The sequence below is a fragment of the Eretmochelys imbricata genome, chromosome 6 (assembly GCF_965152235.1).
Source record: "Eretmochelys imbricata isolate rEreImb1 chromosome 6, rEreImb1.hap1, whole genome shotgun sequence".
Classification (NCBI taxonomy): domain Eukaryota; kingdom Metazoa; phylum Chordata; order Testudines; family Cheloniidae; genus Eretmochelys; species Eretmochelys imbricata.
Genome location: NC_135577.1, coordinates 126,094,334 through 126,118,987, shown reverse-complemented (window position 1 = coordinate 126,118,987; position 24,654 = coordinate 126,094,334). Strand labels below are relative to the sequence as shown.

General features: G+C 42.3%; 1 protein-coding gene across 1 annotated transcript; it reads left to right on the top strand.

The window, feature by feature from the left end:
* The first annotated feature begins 1,270 nt into the window (after positions 1–1,270).
* RTRAF (RNA transcription, translation and transport factor) lies at positions 1,271–23,797 on the top strand. Its single transcript, XM_077819634.1, has 8 exons — positions 1,271–1,467; positions 5,232–5,356; positions 7,471–7,570; positions 8,546–8,632; positions 12,008–12,096; positions 16,128–16,196; positions 22,540–22,588; positions 23,457–23,797. Exons 1-8 carry the CDS (start codon positions 1,407–1,409, stop codon positions 23,609–23,611), a joined length of 735 nt encoding a protein of 244 aa, XP_077675760.1. The 5' UTR covers positions 1,271–1,406; the 3' UTR covers positions 23,612–23,797.
* The last annotated feature ends 857 nt before the right edge of the window (positions 23,798–24,654 follow it).

Genomic DNA, 24,654 nt, shown 5'->3' with positions numbered 1-24,654 from the left:
GCAAACAGCCTCGTATAAGTTACCTCTAGTAACATCCTGAGTTTATGCGGGACTCATATTTTGGACCCCTTGGGTATCTTGGAGGAAACATTCCACCAGCAATTTCAGGAGTGGTATCCTCCAGGGGCCTGACCCTACATTGTGGCACAGAAATTGTGAGATCTGTGAAGGCGGTGGACAGGGGTCCAAGTACCAGCAATGATTCTGCTGGAACAATTTATGTAGATACCCCTCATCATGTGAGAAGACTGAGTCTTATACCACTGATCCAAGTCAACAGTTGAAGCCTTCCAGCTAATGAAGAATGATATAATGGCTAGGACAGCTATAGTGACATCCCGATAGGGACCCCTTAGGGCCAACGGATGGGCTCTGGTGAATGGGAACCTGCCTGGGAGGCTCCTAGGCCCAGTTGATCCTGCCTTACTAAACCTACAGCCAATGTCAGGTGTGGAGAGGGGAGTTAAAAGAAGGTGACCTAGACCAGTTGAGGGCTGACCAGCAAGGACAGTAGAGCTCTGCTACTTCCTCAGTGAGCCAGCCCCCACCCCCCACCCCATACCTCTTCCCCAGCCACCTCCCCTCCCCCTCCACCTGTAGCCCTCCCGCAGCCACCTCCCCTCCCCCTCCACCTGTAGCCCTCCCGCAGCCACCTCCCCTCCCCCTCCACCTGTAGCCCTCCCGCAGCCACCTCCCCTCCCCCTCCACCTGTAGCCCTCCCGCAGCCACCTCCCCTCCCCCTCCATCTGTAGCCCTCCCGCAGCCACCTCCCCTCCCCCTCCATCTGTAGCCCTCCCGCAGCCACCTCCCCTCCCCATCTGTAGCCCTCCCGCAGCCACCTCCCCTCCCCCTCCATCTGTAGCCCTCCCGCAGCCACCTCCCCTCCCCCTCCATCTGTAGCCCTCCCGCAGCCACCTCCTCTCCCCCTCCATCTGTAGCCCTCCCGCAGCCACCTCCTCTCCCCCTCCATCTGTAGCCCTCCCACAGCCACCTCCCCTCCCCCTCCACCTGTAGCCCTCCCCCCCATCTGTGCCTCTCCCTGTGCCCTAATTGCCCTTCTCCCTCCCTAAGCCCCGCCCACAGCCCCCACCCCCTCTCTCGGCCCCGCCCCCCGCCATTTATCCCTCTGCCCCGCCCCTCCGCTGCCTGCCCGTGTCCGTCTGTGGCGCTGTCAATAAAGTTGGTTGAACGCGAGACCCCTCTGCCGGCCTGCCTCCCCGCTGGCGTCGTCCCTCGCGCTCGCTCCGCGGGCAGCCGATTGGTCGCGGCCGCTGCCGCTCTCGGCCTTGAGCCAGTGGGCGGCCTAGGCCGCCCCTTTCTCCCCGCCCCTCTCCTGCTGCCCGGCGCTGCGAGCGAGCGAGCGGCTGCTGCGCGGAGGCTGAGGCGCTGCGGCCCGCGGAGGGACCATGTTCCGCCGAAAGCTGACGGCGCTGGATTACCACAACCCCGCCGGCTTCAACTGCAGAGGTGCGGGGCCGGGCGCCGCGAGCGAGGGGACGAGGCCGCGGGCCCCTCTCCCCGGGCGGGCTCCGCCTCCCGCAAGCTGCTCCGGGCCCTTCTCACCGTCCGCGGGCTACCCTGAGCCATGCCCCCGCCGCCTCCGCCTCCAAAGAGCTGACCCGCCCCTTCCCCCTCAGGCCTGCTCTGCCCCGCCCCCCCGCGGCCCTTTCCCCTCAGGCCTGCTCTGCCCCCTCCCCCCCCGCCGCCACCGCCGCCCTGCCCCTTCCCCCCTCAGGCCTGGTCTGCCCCCTCCCCCCCCCACCAAAGAGCTGACCTGCCCCTTCCCTCTCAGGTCTACTCTGCCCCCTCCCCCGCGGCCCTTCCCCCTCCGGCCTGCTATGCCCCGCCCCCAAAAAAGCTGACCTGTCCCTTCCCCCTCAGGCCTGCTCTCCCGCCCCCCCCCCCCCGCTCTGGTGGCCCCCAGGGCACCGTGTCCTCCTCTGCTTTGGTAGCCCCCCTATCGTCATCCCTAGCTTTGGCCTTAGAGCGCCCCTCCCCTCCGGCTCCTGCAGAGCTCCAGGGCTGCTCCCAAATGCGCTACGGACCCTTTGGCTTCCGCCCTCCAATAAAAACGCTTGCCGCCTCTGGCCCCATATGCCCAGCTGCTGGTCGGCAGCTGCTCCAGCCTTTATTGCTGGCTTCATGCACACAAGGTTGCGTGGCCCGGCGTCCTCCCCTCCCCTCCCCCTAGGAGAGAAAAGTGTGTGTTTGGGGTGGGTGGATTCCCCACTGTGGGCTTGCCTGGACTGGGGAAAGGCAGCGTTAGGAATGGTGTTAACTAACAATCCATGCAGACTAACACAGCTGCTACTCTGAAATCCATGCTTTGTCCTTCCTGGCAATCAGGGTATGAAAGAGATGTTCCTGGACAATGTACGATAAGGCTGTTTCTGGTCAAAATCTGTGTTTTTATTTTTTAATTCATTTTAAATTTAATTTATGAAGGTGGTGAAGTGGCACTGTAAAAAGTTAGCAAATGCCAGAATTCAAGTTGCCTGTGCAACCTTACTTCAGCTGGGCGTGTGCATTGTTTTATAGTGTGTAATTACCTGATCATATTCAATTTTTTTTCCACAGGCTGCTGTCTCCGTGCATAGGATTTGCTTAGTTAATGAGCAGCTATTCTATATTTTGTTTCATCTTCGTTGTTAAGGATGTGGTCCTAGACCTACCTTACCGCACACTATTTAAACCCTTCCCTGATCACAGAATTATTTCCTCATGAGTTTTTCCATGGTGTTTATCACAACAGTACCTGAGTGCTTCCCAAACAGTAATGAATTTATTTTCACAAGACTTCTGGGGGCTAAGGTGGTGATATTATATACCCATGTTTGCAGTTATCGACCGGAGGAGGCACAGATGTCCAGTTTGAGATGCTTAGTAACTGATTTTTCAGAGTGCTTTCCATTATATATTGCTTTATGTGTTCAGACGCAGCTTGGATTGATTGACTTTGGTTGCAACTGTGAGTGCTCAGCACTTTTGTAGTTCAGATCCCAGGATCTCAAGTTGGGCACCTAAAAAAATGAACACACAGTTTAGTTGCTACCTGTGAAAAGTCTGGTTTTAAGTAACCTACCAAGCCTGCTGTAGAAGCTCTGTGCCAGAGGCAGGGATAAAACCCAGTTCTGCAGTGCACCATTTGGCTGACTTTTTACCATGAGACCATCCTTTCTCTTCCTGCAATCCCTACCTTGTTCACTACACACCTTCCAACATCAACAACCAAGGAGGTACAGTTGTCCTGCAGACAGGTCTCATTCACACATAGCCCTGATTCATTCCCCAGAGCAGGTCAAACCTTCACTGAATCAGGTGGTGTTCCTATGGAAAAAATAGTACCTGATCATGTAATTATAGACTGTATCATAATGCATGTGCACAGGCATCCCTACTTCTGGCACTTCCTAACTTTTCAGCGCTTGATTTTTGCAGCCTTAATGTTCTTTTACTGTAGTCTTTTGGGAGATAGACATATATAGATCGATAGATGTGTAGTTTGGCTTGTGTGTTCAGTTTTAAGCTTCAGGTGGTTTGTTGTCTTTTTCCATGGTGGCTCCTTCAGAAAGTGGAAAAGAGATGTTCTTGCATACTGACATTTGCCATCGTTGCTTGTCTAAAGTGCTTTGTGGTACACCTTGATCACTGTTGAGTCTACCTTATCAAATCTATCTTGTCAGGCAGTTCCACTTCATTTAGGTTGGGAGCACATCTCTTTTTTGTTTTTTCCCTTCTGCTTTCAACAGGATTAGGGTACATTATTCTGCCAAAACATTTTTTCAGGCATTGGGAATATCGATTTCCACCCCTTCTGAAAGAATGGCTCACTGCAAGGATTGAAAATTAACCCTCGTCCGAGGTCCAGGAGTAGAATTTGCTACAGGATATTAAGCACTGAACCAATGCAAAATAGCCCTGCTGCTTTGAGGGGCCAATGTGAGATACTATAGCTTAAAAACATCCATCAACTGTGTGTAGAAATTAACGTGTTATATCACTGAAGAGCAGGTTTTTGTTTTCCGGATCTCATGGCCAAAGAGAGAACCATCTTGCACCCCTCCCTCCATCCCCAGACCTCAATTCGTCTAATTTAGTGATTGTTCTGTAGGACCTGTTAGATTTGAAATAAGCATTTTACATTGAATGAGAGCCAGGAAACCCAGGACTACATTCGCCAAGGGGCTTAGGTGCTTAATTGCCATGTTAAGTGCCTAAATCCCAGAATCAAACCCCACTGGGATTCACAAAACCCCTGCTTATCTGCTCTGAACCCTGTAGGTGCCTGAACTCACTCAATGCTTAAGTTTTTGCAAAAAAAGTTTCCTAGGCATATGTTTTTCTGCGTCTGAGCATGCACAGTGCTTCGTCACTCGAGACATCCAGATGCCTAAGCTCTAGTGTGATGGTACGCTAGCTTGGGACACTAGCCTCCGAGAAACTAGACTGACAGGAAATTTTGAAAAGTGAAATAACACCCATACTCTAAGCACTGAAATTTTGCATTCTGACTAAGAATGCTTTCACAGATCGATACAGATACTGCTGGGGCCATTATGTGTTTCTGATTTAATGTAATTTAGCACAGTATCTTAATTATCTCACCCTAAGAATCTGCATGGACAGTTTTTAATATTTTATTATTATGTCCTGGATCACTGATCAGGAACAAAATTCTTTCTGCAGTGCCTCATGAGGGGGTAGAGGGGCGTGTACATGTATCATATATATGAATGTTGTCTTTACAAGACAGTGTTGATGCACATTACAAAATGTAGCATCCTTGTTTCAGTGACCTGCTAGCCAATCTGTCTTGTAACCTGTGACTTGATAGAGTATTGAATTGCAATTTTTTCCTATCATTGCTTTGTTCTCCTTTCTCTTCATACTTTGCTTAGTTGTAATTATAACTACATTTTCTGACAAAAATCTGTTCTTGTTGTTGACTGATTAGAAGATTAAGCCCATTTTTTAACATGATTAAACACTCAAGTAAATTCTCACCAAGAGACCACATGGTGAAAGATTATAAATTAAGGTGTATTATTGGAATCACTGGACAATAGAATTTAAAAAGAAAATTAATTGGCTGGGGACACAGGTATTTAAATTACCTCCATGCAGTGGATCAGAATTTAAGGGCCTGCTTCTTCCCTCATTGACTTCTGTTTCTAAGAAAACATTACTTTATTCTGATTTATTTCTTAGCTTATTTTTATTTCTGGCTTTAGATGAAACAGAATTTAGAAACTTTATTGTCTGGCTCGAAGACCAGAAAATCAGACACTACAAGATTGAAGACCGAGGAAATCTAAGAAACATACACAATGATGAATGGCCTAAAGCCTTTGAAAAGGTAACTTTGTACCTGAAATAGTAGAACACATTATAGCCTATGTGTGGTGGTAGTTTTTGGTGATAAACCATTTCTCTTTTTACTCAATTTATATGTTACAACAAATATATTTGAGAGAAAAGGTGGGTGAGGGAATATTTTTTTTATTGGACCAATTTTTGTTGGTGTGTGACACAAGTTTTTGTGCTTACACAAAGCTGAAGAAGAGACCAACAGAAGTTGGTCCAATCTAAGATATTCCCTCAACCATACTGTCTAATATCCTGGGGCCAAGGTGGCTATAACAGCACTGCATACAACAAATATGTATGAAAGGGGAAAAATGATGAATTCGAAATTTGCTAGAAATCTAAATATCTTACAGAAACCAAAATGCAGGGGTGATTGAACGCTTTAATTTGTTGTACATAATTTCCACTTTAATCTAAACACTATCAGTTTTTGCAATATTTGGTATCTTTACCTCTTTCCTTACTGGATAAGGTATTTCTGCCTTTGATGCAGAAGGAAAGGGACTAAAAATAGTCAGTTTTTCTCTAAATGAAACTATACACCAAGGTGGAAACTGACTAGGATCAGATAATCCTAGTTTTAGCAGCATATAAAGGTCTACTGTAGCCAACTCCATCTGTTGCTACTTCTGATGGATGATTGTCCACTGTGTGCAGAAAGCATGGTAGACAGCCATCTATTTGTGGCAGACCTGCTGTGCATGAACACTTTGACACTCTCCTCACTGTCTGTGTGTGACATCCACATTCCTTTCTGTCTGAAGGCACAATCCTGCAAGGTGCTGAACACTCTCTGGATCTGATGCTGCAAAGCCGTTAGTCTTTCAGCACATTTATTTCAGTGGGACTACTTGCATGCTTCAGTGTCTTGAGGGATGAGGCTAAAGTGCTCAGGACTTTGTAGAATTGAGCCCTAAAGCACTGGAGGTGTAGTTCTTCAGTTTTTCTGACCTGTCCTTTGCTTTCCCTGCTTGTGTTGTTGGAAGAAATGTGGCGGGTCAGGGTGATGGCATAAAATATAAATTTAATTAGAATGTTTTAGAGTGTCTTAAATCTCTTGTGTATAATATTATAAGGAAAACATCAATTATTCACTAGCTCAGAAGCAGATATGATTCCAGTAAAAGCTGTGTTATCCGGCCCTATACCAACTGGAAAGCTCTATAAACCGGCATTTCTAATCTTCATAGAAAGTCCAGTGTATAGTCCAGTTGGCTTGGGGCCAGCAAGGCTGGCTCCGTGTGGCTCTCTGGAAGCTGCTCCTAGTGTGGGAGAGGGTGCGGGGCTGGGGGTTGGGGTCCAGGAGGGGGTGTGGGGTGTAGGCTCTGGAGGGAGTTTGGGTGCAGGAGGGGGCTTGGGGTGTGGGAGGGGTTTTGGGATCTGTGGGTAGGGCACTCACCTCAGGCAGCTCCCCACAAGCCGCGACCTGTCCCAGCTGCTCCTAGGCGGCAGCTGTATGCTGCCTCTACCTGCACGCACCACCCCCTCAGCTGCCATTGGCTGCGGTTCCCAGGCAATGGGAGCTGCGGAGCTAGTGATCAAGGCGGGGTGAGGGCAGCACGCAGAGCCACTTCCTGCACCTCTGCCTAGGAGCAGCCGGGACAGGTTGCCGCTTGCAGGGAGCTTCTTGAGATGAGTGCCCCCCCTCCAATCCAGCACCCCAAAACCCCTCCCACACCCCAAGCTGCTGCCTCGAGCTCCCTCCCAGAGCCCATACCCCCTCCCGTGACCCAGCCCCGTGCCCCCTCCCACACCCAAACTCACTCCCTCTTAGTTAACCGGCATTTTTCACTCACTCATCGACATTCCCCCAACAAGCCGGATAAAAAAGCTTTTACTGTACTAAGATGAGAGACATGGATGAATTGTGGCATGGGAAGCACTGAAATGCCTCAGAGGAACCACAGTGGGAATATAACGAATTTCAGGATGACATCATTCATTAATACTAGCCTTCTGACAATACAGAGCTTGATAGAAGAGGTGATTGTCCATAATGCTTATTTATCAAAGCAGTTCTGCCCTGTTGACTCGTTCGTGGATATGTTCTCTCCCAACCAGCCATGATGATGGATGTGTTTTCCCTTTTTTTCTCTTCTACAGTATCTGAAAGATGTTAACTGTCCCTTCAAGATACAAGAACGACAGGAAACAATTGATTGGCTTCTTGGGTTAGCTGTTAGGCTTGAGTATGGAGATAATGGTATGGTTGATTTTTTAAATACCTTTACTTAAAGGTGGTAGGGAAATGGTTTTGAATGATTTTTGTTAATATTTTACAGGATTTTTCAAACTGAGGCAAGGAGAACACACAGAAAGTTTGTTTATTAAAAAGGTGTAATTTACTTTCAGCGTTTTTATGAATTCCTATTTTTATTTTGTAACATTCAAAATAAGAGTTTTTTCTCCTTTCCAGAGCAACTTCTCTGGGTTGATTTTTAACAGCAAACTCAAAATTGGTTTCCTAGTTTGTTGGCAGAGGAAGGATTGAAGTAATACACAGAGTTGACTTCACTATGGGATCAATGTGAGGCACGGAGGTGCAGAAAAGACATCTTTGTCTGTCTTCAGCATATCTTTGATCTTCAGAAATAACAAGTCACATGTTCTTAGCAAGATATACTTAATTTTTTTCCCCAATATGAAAGCAAATGGCAATATTCCTATCATGTTATCTAATAGGAATGGTGTCAGTTGTATAGTAAAGTGTCATACTCATCCATCCAATGTCCAAGGATCAGGGTCAACTGAAATGTGTGACTAATGGTCCCATCTAGAGTGATTACTGAATGTCACCTTCATTAATATTGAAGCGGCTCTAGCTTGGAAAGCTAGTTGACAACCTTTTTTTATAGTAGTTCTTAACTCTACAAGAATCAATTGAATTGTTCCTTTGAGCTAGTACGTAGGCAGTAGTAACAACTCCTACTTGAGTAAGGTTTATTAGAATCTTACTCTTCTGGCGTTTCAGTAGTGGGGAAACAACTGAAACCTCTACAAACTGATTTGGCTGCCAGTCTTCCACCGTGTGGTGAAAATGCAGCTGGCCCAACTGCAGCTAACAATGTGCATTAATAATGCTTTTTTCTATGCTTTTGAGCTCTATTAATTTTTAACTAATTATTAGCTCTCACTTGAATTTTACATTCATGAAGCAAAACTGTTTTTATTTTGGCAGCTGATAAGTATAAGGACTCCACGCCTGACGGTGCTAAAAATACTGATAATGCAGCAAAAAATGCAGAGCCACTGATAAACTTGGATGGTAAGTATGCAGTAACTTTATCTTTTTGATCTCTAGAAAAACGTTTTTGTTGTTACATCTTCCTTCAATCTGTTCCACTTAAATCTACAACCTCTATGTATATTTTAAGCGAGAACCTGAAAGTCAATATTTTAGCATTTTGGATACCAGATAGATTGAGAAAATCATCTTCTGAGTTTTTGAAATTTGTGGGTTCCGATATTCTAATCCTGTACTGAAAATACCTATCTCAGGGCATGCTATGTCTTTTGATGTTCGTTTTGAAAGCTTTATTTCCCAAGATTCTGCATTTATACTGAAGGAGAGACGAGTGCTAGTGTTTTGCTCCAAAATAGCTACTCCATATTAATTTCAGTCTTTTTGAATTGGATTGATGAAGAGCTTGTTTTGGTGGGAGAATCTTTTTCCTGTAGAGCAAAATACCTAGAGTTTTATTTGGGCATGAGGAGGAAGGAACGCAAGCCAGAAGAAGGGGGGCGGGGGGAAAGAGAATATTCTAAATAATAGTCTAGTCTAGTCTAGATGTAGTGTAGTCGGCAGGGCCTGATGAAGTGCACCGTAAGTACTTAAGGAACTAGCTGAAGCAATGTCGGAATGATTAGTGTTCTCTTTGAGAACTCAAGGAGGATGGGTTATGTCCCAGAGGACTGGAGAAGGGCAAACAATAGTACGTATCTGTAAAAAGATGACCTGGGTAATTACACTATAATTTTGATCCCTAGAAAGATATTGGAGCAAATTATTAAGTGACCAATTTGTAAGCACCTAGTGGATAATAAGTTGATAAGTAATAGCCAACATGAATGTCAAGAACAAATCATGCCAAACCAATCTAATTTCCTTCTTTGACAGGGTTACTGGACTAGTGGATGGGGGAGAGCAATCAACATGCTATGTCTTGATTTTTATTAATGCTTTTAACGCAGTCCCATGTGACATTCCCAGAAGCAAACTGGTAAACACACTTTACCAAGTGATCCAGATCCCTGTCCTCTTCATTATTTACCATTTCCCCAATCTCTGCGTTGTCTGCAAACTTGATCAGTGATGATTTCATGTTTGCTTTCAGATTATTCATAAAAAGCTTAAATAGCATAGGGCCAAGAACTGATTCTTGTGGGATCCCACTGGAAACATACCCGGTTGATGATGATTTTACAGTTACATTTTGAGACCTATCAGTTAGCCAGTTTTTAATCCATTTTATACGAGCTACGTTAATTTTATTTAGTTCTATTTTTTTAATCAAAATGTCATGTGGTACCAAGTCAAATGACTTACAGAAGTCTAAGGATGTTATGTCAACACCACCTTTATCAACCAAACTTGTAATTTAATGAAAAATATCAGGTTAGTTCGATAGGATCTATTTTCTAAAAACATGTTGATTTGCATTAATTACTTTACCCTCCTTTAAGTATTTGAGTCCCAGGATCGATGTCAAGCTGACAGGCCTAAAATTAAGGCTCTGATTTTGTCATGGATATTTTTAGTAAAAGCCATGGACAGGTCATGGGCAATAAACAAAAAGTCACAGAAGCTGTGACCTGTCCCTGACTTTTACTAAAAACATCCCTGACAAAATGGGGAGAGAGGAGGGTCCAGCACCTGGCCCCGCTGCATGCAGCGGCTGAGAGCTGCGGCCTCCCACCACTGGCCAGTAGCTGGGAGTTGTGTGTGGGGGGGTGTCCCCCACTGCTCTTGGTAACTAGGAGCTGTGGGGCGGGGCGCTGCCTGTGGGGGCTGGGAGCTGCAGGGGTCCACACCGCCGGTAGCACCTGGGGAGCTCTGGGGTCCCTCTGCTGCCCATGGGGCTGGGAGGGATCCCTCACTGCCCTACAGGGCTGGGCAGCTTCCGGCTCCCCCTTCACCCCTGCCTGTGGCAGCTGCTGGGAAGCTGCCTGGTCCTCCCCACAGCAGCTGGGCAGCTGTGGTGCCCCAGTGTCTCGGAGGTCTCTGGAAGTCATGGATTCCGTGACTTCTGCGACCTCCGTGACGTAATCTTAGCCTTACCTATAATTACCTGGATCATGCCATTGAGCCTTTTTAAAAATTGGCAAAAGATTAGCTTTCCTCCAGTTTTCTGTAACTGGTCCAGTGTACTCCTCAGCCAGCTCTTTGAAAATTCTTGGATGCAACTTACCTGGACCTTCTGATTTTAAAATGTTTTACTTTAGTTGCTTCTGTTTATCTTGCTCTGGAGATACTAGCAGAATGGAAAAAGTGGTTATCACCATAGGATGAGATTTTATCATCTCTCTCCCCCTCCCCCATAGAAAAGACAATTTGATGGAACACTTCTGCCTTTTCTGCATTATTATGATGATTCTACCATTTCCATCTAGTAATGTACCAGTACCATTGTTAGGGTTCTTTTTGTTCCTTGTATGTTTAAAAAACTCCCTCTTATTCTCTCTAACTCTGCTGCCCATAGATTTCTCCTTGTGTCCCTTTGCTTCGTTTGTCCTAAAATTCTTAACTTCTGATTTATATTCATTATTGGGATGTAAATATTTTTAAAATTACCCTTTGAATCTGTTAAAATTATATCTGTTTACTAATATTTTACGTCCCTAGTTGCTACCCCGTCAACACCCCCTCCTGCACACTGTCATGGCAATGGGGGGGGGGGGGGAGGACACCATCACATGATCCGGGAGTGTTATGGTGGTGGGGAGAACCTGTCATGTGACCGGGAGGTGTCCATGGCGACATCAGCCTCCCCATCACATGACCCAGTCTCCCTCGGTACCTTGTGGGACTTTGGCAGTTGCCCGTACAATAGGAGTATGGATGATGTCCAGGGGCCCGGTGGAGTCCCCGGGGGGGGCAAGGGGTATTCCGGGGGGCCGGGGCAGTGGCTGCTCCCCAGGCAAGGGGCCCGTGTCTGTGGGGGAGGGGATGTGCCTGGCCACGGTCCCTGTGCTGGCTCCTGGAGGGGAGCAAGACACCCAGCCCTGGGAGCTGGTGCTGATCGCCCAAGAGCACAATGCATTCTGACTGTCTCTGGTCCCTGCTGTTCCGGACTGGCCTTCTGCTTCTTAAGACATTTCCATGTATTTAACATGCATACTGGGTTGAAAATAATGCTAATTACACTTTATTGCCATTTTTATATAATCAGTTTTCAGAATACAGCTTCACTTTAATTGCTCAGCAGTTCTCAGGGTTTGCTTGCTTTATAAAATGAAATGTAGGTTAAACAAACATATTGCCAGATTGTGAATCCCTTACTCACCTATGTAGTCTTGTGGGATTACTCATGCAAGTTACTGTGAACCCCTTATTCAAATTTGTGATCAGTCTGATACATGCAGAGCTAGAAATCTGACCTGCATTTTAGAACCAAATATAATGACAGTATTTATCTTGCAGTGAATAATCCTGACTTTAAGGCTGGAGTGATGGCTTTGGCTAACCTTCTTCAAATCCAGCGACATGACGACTATTTGGTAATGCTTAAGGTGAGGTTCACATCTTTAGTTTTTCATCTTTTGGGAATCTGGTCTGAGCAACTATTATCTACCAGGAAACAAATTCACCCATAACATGGTGTGTGAAGACAGTAACTTTTGATTTTTTAGGTGCAAATAAAAGTTTGTCTGCTAATACATTTTGTACTTAATTTCTGGTTGGAGTAAAAGAAAAATGATCTTCCAAATTGAAGATATGGGCATTCAAAGATTTTCAACAAATGGTGGTAGAATTCCTGAAGTCGTTATCTGAGAATTCGTGTTCAGTACTTGGAATGCTTCTGAGCCATCTAAAGCTACTGCTTTGCACTTATTTCATGCCTTTTATTCCAGCATCTCTGAATGCTTTAAAAATGTTAATGAATGTAAACCTCACAACACACCTGTGAGATAAATAATGGTATTCTATTCTAGAGATGGGAGAAACTTAAAGACAGAGGCTAGGTGATATGTCCAGAGTCTCTTAAAAAATCTGTGGCAGAGCCAGAATTAGAACCTGTTTCTCCTGACTTCCAGTCCTGTACTTCTTCCACATAACTGTCATTCCACTTTGCCTTAACTAAAGCAGATTTTATTTTATCCTGTAAATTAATCAGACTTTCTAGTGGCCAGATAAAGCAAATTGGCTGATTAATTTTCTAATTTATGCTCCGATCCCAAGTACTAATTGAAAGGCACAGAAGATCTGTGGTTCAGTGATGGAACTCTGGAAGTCTTCTATGAATCTCAGTTCAAAACTGTATTCTTACATAATTGTACTGGATTGGAGCAAACTAACAAAATCATTTCCACATTTTATTATAAGCTTTGTTTTGTTCAGCAACCAAAAACCTGCTAGGTATTTCAGACAAATGAAAGGATAAGGTCCCTGCCCTGCAGAGTCTACAATCTAGTGTAAATTTGTTTTGGAGATAGTGTGGATTTAGAAGTTTGTAATGCCTTCTTATGAAGTATATGGAAACCTGTAATAGCTATGTTAAAAATGTAGTTTTTACATTTTCACTATATCCAGTGCTAGACAGCAATAATTGCTATATTTTAGGGCTGTCAGGCGATTTAAAAAATTAATCGCAATGTTAAACAAGAATAGAATAACATGTTTTTGGATGTAGTCTACACTTTCAAATGTAATTGAAATCAGTATAACACAAAATACAAAGTGTACAGTGTTCCCTTTATATTTATTTTTTGATTACAAATATTTCCACTGTAAAAAACAAAATAGTACTTTTCAATTGCACTACAGTACTTGTATTAGGTTAATCTCATTATCATGAAAGTTGAATTTAAAAATGTAGAATTATGTACAAAAAGTAACTCCATTGCAAAAATAAAACCATGTAAAACTTTAGAGCCTATAAGTCCACTCAGTCCTACTTCTTGTTCAGCCAATGACCAAGACAAACAAGTTTGTTTACATTTGCAGGAGATAAGCCTGCCCGCTTCTTGTTTACAGTGTCACCTGAAAGTGAGAACAGGTGTTCAACATGGCATGGTTGTAGCTGGTGTCGCAAGATATTTATGTGCTAGATGCTCTAAAGATTCATATGTCCCTTCATGCTTAACCACCATTCCAGAAGACTTGCGTCCATGCTGATGGGTTCTGCTCGATAATGAGCCAAAACAGTGCAGAACAGTGCATGTTCATTTTCATCATCTGAGTCAGATGCCACCAGCAGAAGGTTGATCTTCTTTTTTGGTGGTTTGGGTTCTGTAGTTTCCGCATCGGAGTGTTCTTTTAAGACTTCTGAAAGCATGCTCCACACCCAATCCCGATCAGATTTTGGAAGGCGTTTCAGATGCTTAAACCTCGCGTTGAGTGCTGTAGCTATCTTTAGAAATTTCACATTGGTACCTTCTTTGCTTTTTTTTCAAATCTGCAGTGAAAGTGTTCTTAAAACCAACAACATGTGTTAGGTCATCATCTGAGACTGCCATAACATGAAATATATGCAGGAGACCTACAATTCTTCCCCAAGGAGTTCAGTCTCATTTAATTAATACATTATTTTTTTAACGAGTGTCATCAGCATGGAAGCATGTCCTCTGGAATGGAGGCCAATGCATGAAGGGGCGTCCTAATGTTTAGCATATCTGGCACATAAATACCTTGCAATGCTGGCTACAAAAGTGCTGTGCGAACACCTGTTCTCACTGTCAGGTGACATTGTAAATAAGAAGCAGGCAGCATTATCTCCCGTAAGTGTAAACAAACTTGTTTGTCTTAGTGATTGGCTGGACAAGAAATAGGACTGAGTGGACTTGTAGGCTCTAAAGTTTTACATTGTTTTGTTTTTGAGTACAGTTATGTAACACACAAAAAAGTGTATTTGTAAGTTGCACTTTCATGATAAAGACATTGCACTACAGTACTTGTATGAGGTGAATTGTAAAATACTATTTCTTTATCATTTTTACTGTGCAAATATTTGTAATGAATAATATAAAGTGAGCATTGTACACTTTGTATTCAGTGTTGTAATTGAAATCAATATATTTGAAAATGTAGAAAACATCCAAAATATTTAACAAATTTCAATTGGTATTCTATTGTTTAACAGTGAGATTAAAACTGCGATTAACTCAAATTAATCTTGATTTAAAATATTAATCACAATTCATCACGAGTTAACTGCGATTAATTGACAGCCCTACTATATTTGTACTATGTTCTTCTATGTAAATGTGTTTGGGGAAAAAAAAATTTGAGAGAAAAGCAGTGAATAGGACCAGAAATGTGGAGAGGATGACAAAACAAATCAGGCAAGAGGAGAGTATGGCAAAGAACATCCTGAGAGAGCTCTTTTGCTCTTAACTGGGTTAAGACTAAAATTCCATGTTGGCAGTTCTGGCTACATAAACCACCCTAATTTTGTTCTCGTGGCTTGATATTGCTAGAATGTGTCGGTGGAATTGCGGTTTGTGCACAATTTTGTGATACATAATATCTGTATGTGAACAATGTGATAATCTAAATTAATACTTGGATGTTATACAATGGCTGCTTTAGAAAAACCTAAGAGAGAACGAGTTCCAGCTAAAATTTACTAAACCTTAGTAGCTAGTAAAGCAAAAATTCCTTTATGTTCTCTTTGCCCAACTAACATTTTGAGAAGTTGGCCGGGGAGAACATCTTCCTCACAGGTACCAACTGTGCTAAAATAATTTTCTTTTTGCCACGTCTCATTATTTTGATGATCATCCGAGATGTAATGATTTCATGAGATATACTAAACAAATTCATATTCTTAGTCAAATTAATCTCTCTCAATGCTAGCTCCCCTGGTTTGAAAGAAAATTCTGTATTGCCGTAGATCAATTTGTAATGTCACATGTCAACTTTAATCATATGCCAAGCAACAGGAGAAATAGAAAGTGAAGTGATGCATGAAGTAATTTTGAGTGCTTTTGTCAAACTTGGATAACTCAGCAAGGAAATGGTGAGAGAAACCGCTGTAATGAGCAGGCTTTTTGCTTTGTTATGGTCGAATTGTGGCTCGCTCATATCCCTTGTTATTTTTAGAGGCCTTTATACAGACCTGTATCAATATGAATAGTCCTGGAGTGGTGCAAGTTGCCAAGTGCAGGAGCCAGTAAATTAATCAGATGGGCAGAAGGATTCTAAGATATCCAAGATCAAGGCTGGACTTTTTTCCCCCATTTTTAAATATTACAGGTCCTTTTGATTTCACATTTTATAAACAATTCAATAGCCAGATTTACTTCAGATTCTGTGCGCGTGGATGAGGGCTTAGATCATCGCAAAGGACTCCCAGCTGCAGAAAGCACATTCAATGGAAAGGTTCCAGTAGTGCAAAATTTTGGGGGCCTTGCAGCTGACAGCATAGCCTCAAAAGTAGGTACTGCTGACTTGGGAGGGGACCATGGCTAGTTCATCCTGGGGATGAGCTAGCCTCTGGTAGAGGTTAAAGCTGCTTCAAGCTGTTTGACTTCCTTGGAGTACTGGAGAGACATGCATCAACATGGAATTCTTATGTTGGTCTTCAAATTTTGTTTCCTAGGCAATTCGCATTTTGGTTCAAGAGCGCTTGACTCAGGACGCCATAGGAAAGGCAAATCAATCAAAGGAGGTATGTGCATGTAACACAAGTCCACCTGATGTAATGAGTCTTTACAGTGTTCAGTCAAGTACATTTAAATATAGAAATGTTATTTGTGTGTGGTAGCATTCAGGTAGGAGAAGCAGAAGATGATTTATCCACTTCATACAGCAAACCTGAATCTGAAAGAGCAAAGGAAAAGTCACAAAGCATAATCAAATGCATGTGATTTTTCATATTACAAATATAGCTATATTTGTAAATGATAGTTATTTAAACAAAAGTTTACTGCTTAATGGAGTGTAATCACAATCCCCTAACATTACAGTAATGTACACTACGACAGGTTTCAGTATCATTTCAGTGAAATTGGCAGAAAGGTCCTGGGCTGACTCTTGTTTCCAAGTAGCAGTGGTGGCTAAATAAACAAGTGGAAGTATTTTATTTTCTTCTCTGTAGTGTAGAATATGCTGTTTCTAGCTTCTCATGTGACTTTTGTGGGAGTTTGGGAGAGAATCTGGGCCTCTTTCCCCCCCATCCAAGAGAAATGACGGAGATGTATAATTCCGTAATTAAAGAATTGCATGAATAATATATCCGTGCAAATATGGCTACAGAGCCATTTTGAATACTAATAGGTTTGTAAGGCATTCAGAATGCTTTTGGACAAACATCGCAGAAGGAATGTTCACGGGGAATAATTCTGGTTTATCAGAGTCGTTTCTTAAACATTCTGGCCATTCATTCCATTACTTGCAGTACGAGCTGCTGGTGTGGTGTACTGAGTTCAGGTAGTAAAGGCAACTTGTACACCTTTAGGGCAAAGCATCGTCCAGAACTGTTCCTAAAAAGCATCTATATGTGCTCAAGAGTAGCAGGTCCCTTCATTCCTTATAATACCTACATCACAGCAACACATACTGTATGATAAATAGATGGCACTTCTTGTACTTGTTAACTGGTGACTACAAATGAGTCTTGAGTTATAACCCACACTGACTTAGTAAGCAGTGGTGCAATAAACAAAGGCTGTAAATGTACATGTGATGGGTTCCCCAGTTCCAGGTGGCACCTTGGGTGGTTCCACTGAGCCCTCTGACCCATCAGCCTGGGCTCCCTCTCACACTGTGCTGCTGGGACAAGCTGTAGACTGCTCCCAGTTCTACACTCCCACCAGCATTCACGCGGGCAGGGACACACTGAGCTACCGTTACATGCCAGCTGTCCAGCCACTGCATGAACCAACAATAGAGAGGCTACAGCCAAGATACCCCCAGCTTCCCAGCCTAGGACCCCAGAGCTGTACCGCTCTGCCCTGGTCGAAACTCCAACCGGTATGAATTTATTTTCCGGTTCACCTCTCCCTCAACATGGAGAGAAATATGCAACAAAGTCGTGTTAACCAAGTTGAGATTTTTTTTCCCCAGACGCTTCACTTAAAGGCAAACAGGTTTAGGTCAAAACATAAAACAAGTTTATAAACTAAAAAAAGATAGATTTTAAGTGATAGCAAACAGATCAAAGCAGATTACCTAGTAAATACAAAAAACCACAAACTAAACCTAGGATATTAGAAAGATTGGGTGTGAATTAGCTATTTCTCACCCTGACTGATGATACAAGAAGGCTTGCAGATTCTCAAGGCACAAGCTGCACTTGCTTTGCAGTTGGGCTCCCTGCTGCCATTCCAAGTCCTTTTCTTTTAGAGCTTCTTTCAGGTGTTCAGTTGTGGAGGAGTGAAGAACAGATGATGTCACTCCCTGCCTTATATAGCTTTTCCATATAGTGGGAACCCTTTGTTTCAAACTTGGTTCCCAGACCAGTTTGTGGAAAAAATACAGGTACCCGAAATGGAGTATAGAGTCATGTGGTCTGGTCAGATGCCCTTGAGTCATAGCAGCTACTACTGACAGACTGTCTGGAGTTCTCAGGAAGGCTCACCAGGTGGGGGATAAGCTTCTCCTAAGGCTTATTGTTTTTCCTAATGGCCCATTATCCTGAATAGGCCCTTCACCACCAGCTGTCTAGGCTGGAAGCATTTTGCCTAGTGGGTGTTACCCAGGTGTAACCACATTTGAAATACAGATATATATATATATATAGTCAATATTCATAACTTCAGATACAAAAATGATACATGCATACAAATAGGATAATCATATTTAGCAAATCATAACTTTTCCAATGACCTCTTACATGACCCATCCTGTATGAAATGCATCATTATTATGCCATAATCCTATCATCATAATATTACTATGACCAATATGAGGTGCACTGTCACAGTACCTTAGTGGTTGAATTAGATTTTAAAACTATTACCAGAAGAGAAATGTGAACAGCTGAGATTACGATATCAATTTCAGTTATAGGATGTTAAGCTTGTAAAATTGAAAGCTAACCCTCTGCTGCTGTGACTTGCGTCACTACGGTGTTGGAGTAGGAAAACAGAAGTTTGATTTCTCCCCGCCATGCCCCCCCACTAGTAACTGCTATGAGAAAACATAACCCTATTCTTTTTTTGGGAGAGGGTAGAATTCCATTTTGTTCTCTACTTTCGGCAATCAGGGTTATCTGTTAATATTTTGTAGTTCCCAGAGGTGTGTTTGGCTCTTCACAGAAGGCATAGAACGAGCCAGTAACTAGCCCAGAGTTCTTATGGACTAAATTTTTAGAGTGATGCAGTAAGTGACCAAGACAAATAGTAAGGAGGAAATCGGTTTGTGAGAGGATGAGTGTTTTGGTAACATAACCACTCAGATACTTAGTTAATGAATGTACACAACTTGGTGGTGCTGCATAGAGTTGGGAAATCAGATTAGCAGAATAAATAGATTATATAATGAACTACTGGATCTTCCACAACACACCTTCTAGGAGGAAGAAAGACCAAAGGTGCCAAATTGATCAAAATGTCTTTTAAGAAGTTAAATCATTAGGAATTTAATGGGATAGAGAGGGTAACAAACTTTTCAGACTTTGCCCAACTTTGGACACTACCAACCTGAGCTGTCTGATGGCTATTAAATAACTGCTTTCAGTGAAGCTATGGTCTCTTTCCTGTGCCCCTTGGACAAGACTCTGCATAAAAATTGTCGTACTGACATTCTTGGCAGCCTCAACACAATGGCTAAGGATTAAATGGATGTAGAAATGGAACTCCTAGAGATGATTTCTCCAACTGAAGGATGAGGCATGCTGCCAGGACTCTGTGGGGAGACTTGCACAACCCCACCTGTTCTTTACCAGCTCTGTGAATAAACTGAAAACTTAAGTTGGTTAGGACTCTCAAAAACTGCATCTTTTAAGGTCAGTAGATTTACTTACTTAAATAGGGACTAGGATTTTTTTTAACTGACACTTTATAGCTCTAGGTCAATATTTAATCAGAGTCTAGACTAAGATTCTGATTATACTTTTAGCTGAAGAGGAACTTTTATCACTGACTTGAATATGAACACTTTCCAATTCCTGTAATGTACCTTAGGTATATTTGAAATATGAAAACAAATTCCGTCTATAAACATAAGAAACTTTCAGTACAAGATCATTTTATCTGTATTACAGTATTTAAAGGTTTGCAATCAGTGTCCATACTGTAAAGTCTTTACAGTAGACACAAGGGAGAGGAAGTAGTTACATTAATTATTTTGGTGTCTTGCCACAAGACCACATTCTCATCCCTTCATAAAGCCTCTTTATGGCACAAAGGGGATATAAAGCTGCCTTAAGACAGCATCTGATTCCTGGGGTTTTTCTGACATAGGGAGTGTCAGAGGTAGGAAGGGGTAGGTCAAGTCCAATGTGCTCCAGTGAACCTGGCCAACAGAGTGGCCCTTTGAGAGGGCCATTAACGGTCAGCACGAGTTAACGAATACCCCAGGGGCTGGTTCAGGAGCTCAAGTGTAAAACGGACAAGGGCATTTTTACCACCATATTGTCTAGACCTTGCTGTACAGTGCACATGATTCAATGCAGCACTGCTTACGTCATCTGGTATAAATGTATACTAGAGTCACTGGAAAACAATAACTGTCTTGTATAACAAATTGTATAATGGCATCCCTCAGTGCTTCTAAAGAAAAGATAGCCCTCTATTTTAAGGGACTAGTATTTAAAATTTTAGTGACACTTCCATGCTGGATAAAACGTGCATGGAATGGCTAGTCTTGAAGCAAAGGTTTTGCACAGCCTGAAATCAGGCAGGCTTTCATTTTATTTGCACTGGATTGCAAAAACGATAGGTGACTTCAATTATTTTTGGTCACACAAAATTGAAATTGGTTGCTTATTAAATTTGATTCTTCCTGGACATGAGTCTGTAAAGTGAATTAGTGTAGTGGATGGAGGGGATTTTAAATGACCACTTGTTTCCTTTTCTTTATGTATTGTAGTCAGGGCCTAATTTCAGGTTGCCAGCTCACCATTAGAGAACTAAAAATCACTTTGGGCAAAAAGCCTGGAGCCACCGGGGGAATAAGAGCACACCCACTATTGCTGCAGAAACATCTGTTGCTCCCACAGCTCCTTGCCTGCCCCAATAACAGATACCACATGATCCAGGAAGAGAATGACTTCCCTGCTGCTTTGCCAGGATGAACAGCTGCTATGAGAGCCATAGATCACTGTGTATCACCAAAAGGACTCTCTGTTCCAGGGACAGAGAGCTGACACCATGTCCATGTGGGAAGGAGGCATTACCAAATAGTATTTCTCATCAGAAAAGTAACATTAGTGGCCTCAGTCCTCCAACACACTTTAAAACTAACAAGTCACCAGTTTACAACTGGTTGTTGTCATGTTTACGTTGTAGAAATATTTTTTTTCGCTTTCTTCTGAAACGAAGAATTTCACATGGATTATCTGGCCCCTGGAAGCTAGGGGCTTTCATATGTGGGTAACAGCTTTCTGAGTAGTAGCTTCAAAGCCTGCTGTAGATCTTGCATGAGTAGTTCCTAAACACTGAATTTGCATTGAAACATTGGGCCATGACTGTTTTGAAAGTGTGTCCACGCTCATTCAAGACTGAAGATGCTAGTTGTAGCTTTGTGGGGTTTCTTTGTATGTGGGAACCAGTCCACAAGGAACTGACTGAGTTCACTTACGTCCACAGGCCTCTAAGGCCCCATAAGGCAATGAGGGTCAACTTAGGTCCCAAGTTTGGGTTTTTTTTAAATGCGTGTTTATAGAAAACATCTATAGTGGTTCACAAATTTTAAAAATTGTTTCCATTGAAATTTAACGTTCTTCTGGAGCATTTGCAATACACACATATAGCATCCTGTGAATGTACAGTATGATACTGATTAGAGAAAATTGTTTTCATCGTATCAGATGAATGTAGTAGAAGAGGTAAACAGAATAAATTGTGGGAAATAACACTTTAGATGATTACAAGTAAAGACTTAAAAAATCTAAGAGGTAGGAAATTTAATATAAAAGTTTGAATCTGACAGTTACCCTTTACAGGTTGGAGATGGAGAGAACATTGCATATAAAGGACCACTTACTTTCCTCATGCTCTAGGAACCTTTGTGTAGCTGGACTGAGGGTGTTGTGCTACATTTAACTTAATTTGCTTGGTTTGGCTGTGACCTCTCAGTCTTACATAAAATTTGAACTGCCTTAATAATTGGATTGTTCCCTCTTGTGTTTAAGTAGTCTTGTATTATCCTTGTCCATGGACTTCTGTCTCCCAGCCAGTAAAATCTCAGCTGAAACTATTAGGCCTGGTCTGCACCTAAAACTAAATTTTAATCTAGCCATGTCACTCAGGGCATGCAAATTTTTCATAGCCCTGAATACCATAGTTAGGTAGACCTAATCCCTGGTGTAGATGCATGTAGGCCTTCAGAAACCTTCTTCCATTGATGTACCTACCACTTCTCAGCGATGTAGATTATCTACGTTGAGGGGAAAAGTCTAAACTGGGGCTCTACAGTGGTGTAGCTGCGTCACTGCAGTGTAGACGTAACCTTACAGTGGTGCCACTGTGAGATTGTCTTGGCATTTCTATTAGCAACGCTGTAGAAATAGGACTTAGAAACTTGGCTACCGCAATCTGCTCGAAAGCTGGAAGGTGATCCAAAGTGTGCACTCTGCTCTATGAGCAGGCAAGAGAATGAATGAATGAACGAACGTAGGGAATGGTGTTAAGGATGAAACTTTCCCTTTGATGTACAGCTAGATTACACATTGCACTAAACTGGGTCAAATGCTGTCCTTGTGAGGAACATGGTACTCAGGTGGGTTCAACCGGAATGATCACATTTGTGTTTTAGTTGGGCAAAATTATGGTCCATTTTATTCCAAAGTTTAGTCTAATTTTTTCCCAAGCATTTCTAATGGCATTTTAATTTTTTTTTCCTTTAAGGGTTTGCCTGTTGCTTTAGAAAAGCACATTCTTGGTTTTGACACAGGAGGTAAGAGATTTTATTCTTTATATGCTGTTTTAAACATGATGCTGCATTGGACTAAGTACATAGTTAATCTCTAGAAGTACATGACATGTACAGTAAAAAGGCATAATTTTTCCAGAAGCTGATAGAAGCCAAAAAGGGATGGTTTTTCTTACTTGCAGGAATTTGTTTACAAAAGTTCTTCCATCTTCTGCTGGAGCATAAAAGTAGAAGACTACTGGTATATTGATAGAGTAGAATATGTCTCAGGATAATGTTTACATGTTGCTGCCATATAAAGACTGACATAGTTTATTGCAGGAAGGATTTATCCTTTTGAAAGTGTCTTGTTTATAAAACCTTGTTTCTCCTGGCAGAGGACTTCTGTTGATTTAATGGTTGCCAAAGGAACCAGTGTTGATCTGCTGTGTTTTGATTATTGGTTTGCAGGTAGCATACTTGAGCCAGACATAATAGTACAAACTGATGTGCTCTCTGTTTGAGTGAATAATGGTTAACTGTCTACAGTCTAGTATACTCTGACTGCCACAGATATCGTTTTTACCATTAAACTACTACTCAAAACTAATTCATTTTCAGGTCTGCTGCAGCTCCCTTGTTCACTTAATCCTGGGCAGCTTCAGATTTGGAGTACCACAGAGGTTGTGTAAAGCCAACTTAGGTCTTGCACAGAACACGCTGGCCAGGCCTGAGAATCAGGCCCATTATTACAAAAGGGTTCATGGCAAATTTGGAATACTTCAGTTTTTGCTCTGAGCTTTTCATACAACTGAATTGTTCTAGAAATTATTCTTGGCTGAGTGTCTCCATGTTTTAAAAGGGAAAGTGCTTATTAGCTATTAATCCATTTCTCCTTTTGCCAATGAACTAGATGCTGTTCTTAATGAAGCTGCCCAAATTCTTCGATTGCTGCATATAGAGGAACTCCGAGAGCTGCAAACAAAAATTAATGAAGCCATCGTAGCAGTTCAGGCAATTATTGCTGATCCAAAGACAGACCACAGACTGGGGAAAGTTGGAAGATGAGCAAGTGAAGACTATAGTCTCCTGTGTACTTAGTACAATGAGGAGCTATGTACAACTCTGGCATGCATTTTGAAGTGGATATTCCACTCTTTTGAAAGAAAGCAGAGGAAATGGAATCCTGACTGGTCTAGTGAACTACCGTCATTTTTCTTTTAAATAAAGTTGGGGAAATGCTAAACAGAACAATGTGTATCTATAAGTTGCCAAGTATAGTAGTCATTCTTATTCCTTGCTTTGTTTTTGTGCTTGCAAATCTTTATATAACACGCCCTTTTAGAGTTCTGTGTTGCTATATTCTGCATTATGAAATCCTAGTTTTGGTACAATTACTACTACTCTGAACTCTGCTACGCAACAAAAACCTAGATCATATGGAAAATTCAAAACATACTTTATTTAATTACTGAAATAACCTAGAAAAAGTGAGAAGTTACATTTCAACAGATATTTACGAACATGGATTGGTCAATAATGGGTAGGTCTCTGGAGGCACTTAAGGACCATAAAGTTAGCATATTCTTCTAATATAAATACTAAAAGACATGCATTGAGGCAAAGGGAAAGATACCTAGAACTGTATGTTGGAAAATCTTTAATGCATTTGCCATTTCCCAGCACAGTTTCTAAAATACATACAAGATCAGGGCTGTAGATTAATTGACCCAGGTAAGACACTGCATTAAAATCTTTCCATTCACATTTAAGTTTTTGGCTAAAAAGAACCTATGGGTCAGATTGTCGATTTGTTTTAATTTCCTCCCATAAAATACTGGATTAAGAAAGTTACACTAAATTTTTTTTTAAATTGCTTACATAAGCAAAAATTAGAGTAATGGCATAGTATTCCCAGAGCCATTATATTTTCTTGCAATATATCAAAATGTCATCTTAAAAAAATACAGTAGTAAAGATTGAGGTATAACTTAAAAAATACTTGATAATCTTTTGCATTAAACTAGATCACTTCATTGCCTTCAGTAAATATCAATGGCCTTTTTTGTAGTTTCTTCCCCTCAGTGGTGTGCAGTGATAATTTTCTGGGT